At 32.1% G+C, this 6100-nt stretch overlaps 1 protein-coding gene across 1 annotated transcript in view; it reads left to right on the top strand.

Annotated features, from left to right (window-relative positions):
• The window catches only part of LOC105307833 (DNA excision repair protein ERCC-6-like 2), a 60098-nt gene that overhangs the window by 16534 nt on the left and 37464 nt on the right, over window positions 1-6100 (top strand). The window contains exons 3-4 of the mRNA XM_011383475.2: window positions 795-947; window positions 4788-4868. Of these exons, the coding sequence (XP_011381777.2) occupies window positions 795-947; window positions 4788-4868 (234 nt within the window). The remainder of the gene's footprint in view (window positions 1-794; window positions 948-4787; window positions 4869-6100) is intronic.

Raw genomic sequence — 6100 nt, 5'->3', positions numbered from 1 at the left:
ATAATTGCCTATAGTAATTTATTTCAGTGCAAATCAACTCTAATGATAATCACCATAACATATCATTTCTTACTAATTCTTACTAATCAACAACTGACTAAAGTTGTTTTCCATTCTTTGTATTCTTTATTTCTTCCAAGAAAGTAAAGCGTACCTGGAGTTAATCTGATTGTATTTACATTTCATTTAGTAGAACAGCCAGTAAATAAAGAGGCACATTAATGTTGATACTGATGTGCCATATATCCTTAAGGGTTCCATGTCAGTATTCTTTCTGTATTCAAAATTGTTTCACAGAAACAATGTTTCTAAATAGTGATTGGGTTTTTGCTGTTAGTTGACAGTATAAACATGGCCACAGTTAGTTTGACACTAACATGGTTATATAATTACTTCAGGTTATAATTTAACTTTGGTAATATAGTGATTATTTCTGACAGTTTTATAGTTCCTATTGTAATTAGTCTAGAAAGGAGGAAGGTGTATCCAAATATATGCCCATGTTATTTAATTTTTTATGTGAGGTGGATAGTCCTTAGAGATGTGATCTTGACTGAGTTGGTAGGAAACAGATAAAATAGGAAATATATGATCTCTTCTTCAATAAGATTGGCCAGATTATTATTATTTCACCACAATGGCAACATCTGCTAGGGAAATTAAAATAAAATTTCCTCCCTAAGGAGATTCTGCCTGCTCCAGCTAAAGCTGTGTATATACAGGGAATGCCAGGAAATTCTGACATATTGTTGGAGCAAACACTTCAAAAATATCTTGTGTTTTTTCTGTTTTAGCAACTTCACTGTGTGGTGGTTGGAAGTGAAAATGCCAAGCGGTATTTTGAAGCAGTTCAAGGATCAAAAGAGCATCGAGGAGAGCTTTTTGGGGTCTATAATCTCTTCAAACTAAGATCCCAAGGGTCTTGTCTTACGAGGGACATCCTGGAGGTGTGAAATTGTTTTCTGACCTTTTCAATAATATTTTAAACATGGTTTTCTCCCTCAGGAAACTTGAAATATAATTGCTGGTGTCTTTTCAGATAAATTTTTGGTTTTCTTCATAAAGATGCCTTACATTTAGAATTTCTACTTTTACAGAAGTAAGAAATGAATTGTTGTACCTCTAAACTAAGATTTTCCCATGCAAAGTTATAAATAATGTATACACATAATACAGATACATGTAGTAGATAGTGTGACCTACAAAGCCATTTTCAGACTGGCAAAGAAAAGTTTATTATTTTGAAAACAGCTGTTGAAGTCAGGAACTAAAAAAAAGAGACTTTCTTAAATAAACAAAAATATAAAATGTGTTTTGATTAAAAGTTACCAAATACTCCCTGAGATGCACTCTCATGTCTCATGGAGATTTTTGTTTTCTGTTCCCAATAAAAATTCCACACCAATATTTCAAACTCTCCCAGTTGTGTTCATCCTCAGCATACAGATGTTTCTTATTCTTTAAACAGGATATTTATATCCTTTAAAAAATCTTTTAAATTCTTTAATATGCCAGATTATTAGGGAAATTAACCTATTTTCTAGTTGATATTGATATGGCTATCATAGAATTCTGGAATATCATCTTTTTCAACCCTCTCATCATGAGGAAACTCAGTCTTGGAGTTAAGGATACTTTCCTTAACTTTCAGGACTTTGTAGTAAAACCTTAAATACTTTGTTTATTCAGTAAGTACAATAAAAACACTTCAAAGGACAATTTGTCCCTGTCCTTAAAGAACTTAGACCCATTTTGATGGAAGGTGGGAGAGAACATTTACATAATGAACATGTATTATCAGAAAGCATATGTTAAGCAAGTTCGGTAGCAGTATGAATCTAATCTAATGTTAGCAGGTGATCACTGATGGATGGTTAACAGGAAGGTTTATCTTATTAGTATCCTGTGCATATTACAACTGTTATAGAATGTATGATGTTTACTACTAAGCTTTTATTTTTTAGTAACTTTGATTCTGAAATGAGTAGCCCATTTAAAGTCCCCCTTACTTCCCTCTTCTTGTTTCTGAATATGCTGTTCCTTTTTATGAATTGTTTTTCCCACTCCTCTTCTCTAATTGATAACCTTGTTTGTCCTCCAGAACCCCCTCAGATCTTACCTTCATCTCATAGTACTACCTAACACACCAACCTGTATTCATGTTTCTAATTTGAAATCATTATCTATAAAATATATTAGTGTTATATTACTTATCCTGTTTTCTTCCATATATCAAATTGATTTCGTTTTCCGTTTTATGAGAATAGCCACCTATTCTTTTGTTAAACAAGAGTTAGGTAAGATATTTCAGTATGACAACTTATTAAATGGAAATTTCTCTTCTTCTCTGGTTATCCTCAGTATATCTGTGTCCCCTCCAGTAGTGTTTCTTTATTAATGACAGCACCCTCCATGTCTTATTTTGTTTGTGGTAAAATGTGCTTACCTTCTTGCTAAGCACATCATTGGCACTCGATTATTAAATATTGAATTAAAATTGCTCATTTGTTATCAACCAGAATTTAAAATTATTCGGGCTTAGTTAGATTCATGCTGCTTTTTGCCAAACAATGTATATATATATATTGTATATATATAAAGTATACATCACAATGTAAAAGAAGTATTTTACTTCTTGTGATATATTTTTAATTTTTAAAGGCTGTAGAAAATCTCTTTTAAAATGTTTTAAGATGTAGAAATTTGAATTTATAGAACATTTTTAATCTGATGATTTCTAAGCAATTTAATTCTATTTTTCATTGGCTTACCTATATCATGGTTTCTTTTTAGAGTTAGATATTGAGAGTTCATTTCACAAATGTTTATTGTGTGTATGCTAAATGTCAGGTAGCGTTCATAGAACTAGGCGTACAGAAATGAATAAAATAGACAAAAATCTTGCCTATAAAATATTAACATTTTATTTGAGGAAGACAGATAATAAAAAAATAAGTGAAGCGTGTAGTTTATTATAGAGCAGGTAGAAGATGAATAAGTTCTGGAAGTCTGATGCACAGCATAGTGATTATAGTCAATAGTACTGGATTATATTCTTCCACATTGCCAAGGGACTAGATTTTAAATGTTCTCAACACAAAAAAGAAATTATAATTGCTTGACATGATAGAGGTGTTAGCTAAAGCCACAGGTAGTAATCATTTTGCAGTACATAAATGTATCAAATCAACATGTTGTACACCTTAAACATGTACAGTGTTATATGTAAATTGTATCTCAATTTTTAAAAAATGAGAGTGAGAAGGGAAATAGGAGACTGTCAAGGAAACAGCATTTCAGTTGTAAATGGAGCAGCTAAGGAAGCTCTCACCGTAAGATTGCAGTTGATCCTTTTGAAGAGACTAGGAAGGAAGATGCGGTTTAAACATAGGAACAAATAGTAAGGCCCTGAAGGAGGAGCATGCCCAGCATAATTTCAGAGTGGCTGGAGGGGGATAAGCAAAAGAGTAAGAGATGGGGCCAGAGAGATATCAGAAAGCCAGGTCATGCAGGAACTTTGACTTTGACTTCAAGTGAGACAAAAAGCAATTTGGGGGTTCTGAACAGAAGAATGGCATAGTCTGATCTATATTATCTGGATTAAATATTTAGAATTAGACTGTAGAAGTAAAAGTAAAAGAGTAGAAGCAAGAATCGAAGTAGGAAGATAATGCCATGATTCGTCTGTGTGATCATGGTGATTTGGGCCAGGGTGATAGTGGTGATGGATAAGATCAAGGGTATGAGAAAAAGGGGGGAGTTAAGGATGACTCCAAGATGTTGGGCTGTGCAGCAGAGGACTAGAGTTGCCATTGACCTATCACAAAGGGGTTCTGGTAACGAGGGATTTCTGGTGCTGCCAGTTGGATCTGTTGTAGCCAGTTAAGCTTCTGTTAAAAAGATAAATGGCAGTGCTAGGAAGGAGACTCTCCACCCCCTTGCAGTAATGGCTTCTAGCATTGGAAGAAAAGGTCTCTTGACAATTCAGGAACTGTTTACCAGTCTCTAGAGTTCTGTAGGAGAAATTCTTACTTGTTGCCCTGGATACCAGGTATTGATATACAGCCATACCAATTGCATGGATGGGACCATATATATGTATATATATGTACATATATATATGTATGTTAAATGATATAGCAAAATCTCTAAAAGCATAGATACAGTCCCAAAATATGTAGCAAACTTGTTATATAATTAAGACCTTTTCTTTTGGTTTTATTTTAGGGTGGACCTTTTCATTTTGATGTCTACTACACTTAAAGAATCAATGAACATTTTAATAAATATGAACAATAAATACACTAGCAATGTAGGCTAGAATTTCAAGTTCCCAATACTCAACATTATTTGTGGTGTTTGAAATATAGGTAATATGTCCTTACTATAATTATTATATAGATGTAGTTATTATAGACTCATTACTGTGTGTCTATATATGTTTTTTCACCCTCCTTCACCTACTAGAGCTTTTAATGGAGTTGGCTGAGAAGTATTATTAGTTTTCTATCTGAAAAAATAAGCTTTAAGATAAGAAATAAGAGTATTTTATGGGCCCAGCACACTTCCACTGTGGCAGGCTACTACCTAAGAATTAAGAATTAAGCATATTTTAAAATGTTATATAAAGTATATATGAGTTCCTTATGTGGCAAATTGAAAATAAGAGAGCTTAAGCAAGCTGCACTCAGTGTTCCTTTCTTAACTCTCAAGTCTTAGCATTCCACTGCTGTTGTTTATCTGGTTGTTTTTACTCCATATTTTACAGTTATGTATTTTCTTTATAGAGAGAAGGCCAAGTGGAAGCAGGGATCATGACAGCCACAACATGGTTGAAAAAGGAACCTCCAGGACACAAACTAGAAACAGTAAGCAATTTTTGAATCTGTAACCCAGAACTCCTAGAAAACATGTACTGTGACAATTTTAAGTTTACTTTCCTTTTTCCTTTATTTTCCAATGTGTAAAGAAAAAGTCTTTTTTAAAAAAGTCAAGGACACAATATCAGAGGACTGTCCCTAAAATTAATAATTTAGGCTAATTTAACATTTCGTATCATAAGAACAAATTCAGGAGCACTCATATCTTTATATTTAGACTAGAATTTTAACTATACCAAACTGTAAATCCAAAATTAAATACACTGTATAGGTGATCAATCCAATCTAAATAATTTTTTACTCAACAATAAATTAAGCTGCAAAATAGCAATCCAAATGTATTTAAGAATATTAAATCCAAACATCAAAATTACTTTCTTATTCAAGTAGCTATTTTATTTGAGTCCTTAATCTTGTAATCTTTTTGGTAGTTTGTCATTTCACATACTGCAAAATCTATATTGCCATCAAAGGGCCTTTTTAAAAGTAAAGAATATATGTAGAAGACTTTTTTTTGTTATTGTTTTTCCTTGTTTGGTTTTAGGAAGTTATATAAATTTATAATAGCCTATTGATTTAGAATATGGGGTGAATATTTTTCTAAATTTATAGAAATACATGAATATCAAATGTTGGCAAAAGTATTGCTAAATAATACTTTTCCAAAATCTTTTACTAATAAAGCCTCAATATAAGGAAACTGAAGGATATATTTAGCTTTGACTAATGTGAAAAACTTAAATATTGGATTTAAACTTGTAGCAAATTTTACTTCAAAATATCAATATTTTCTTTATTTCTAGTTGTCAAGATCCTTTTTGCTCTTTTTGTTTCTAATCAGTTAGAACCACGTTCCAGTTGTGAATTTTTTACTTTGCTAACTCCTACAAATTTGTTTTGTTCTTAAAGCATGATTAGATGCATCTGCTAGACTATAGTAAGCAATAGTTGTATACTTTTCACTCTCGAGGCCAGAATTGGTCCCAGCCTCTTAGGAGCTGACCACTCGGCTCTGTTTTTCTTATAAATAATTTGGTCACATGGTATTCTAGTTTAAATTCTTACTTACTTTGGAAAGTTATTCAACTTGAAAAGAGAAAAGCGTATACCAGACTATAATATTAAATTCTTCATATTTGTTTATTAAATATACTTTTACAAAATACCAAGTGATATACTTGTACAAATTATCTGTCCAAATTTAATTACTTTCCAGTGTG

This window comes from Pteropus vampyrus, unplaced genomic scaffold (genome assembly GCF_000151845.1).
Source record: "Pteropus vampyrus isolate Shadow unplaced genomic scaffold, Pvam_2.0 Scaffold520, whole genome shotgun sequence".
Lineage (NCBI taxonomy): Eukaryota > Metazoa > Chordata > Mammalia > Chiroptera > Pteropodidae > Pteropus > Pteropus vampyrus.
Note: the sequence above shows the minus strand (reverse complement) of the source record. Positions and strands in the feature narration are given on the sequence as shown.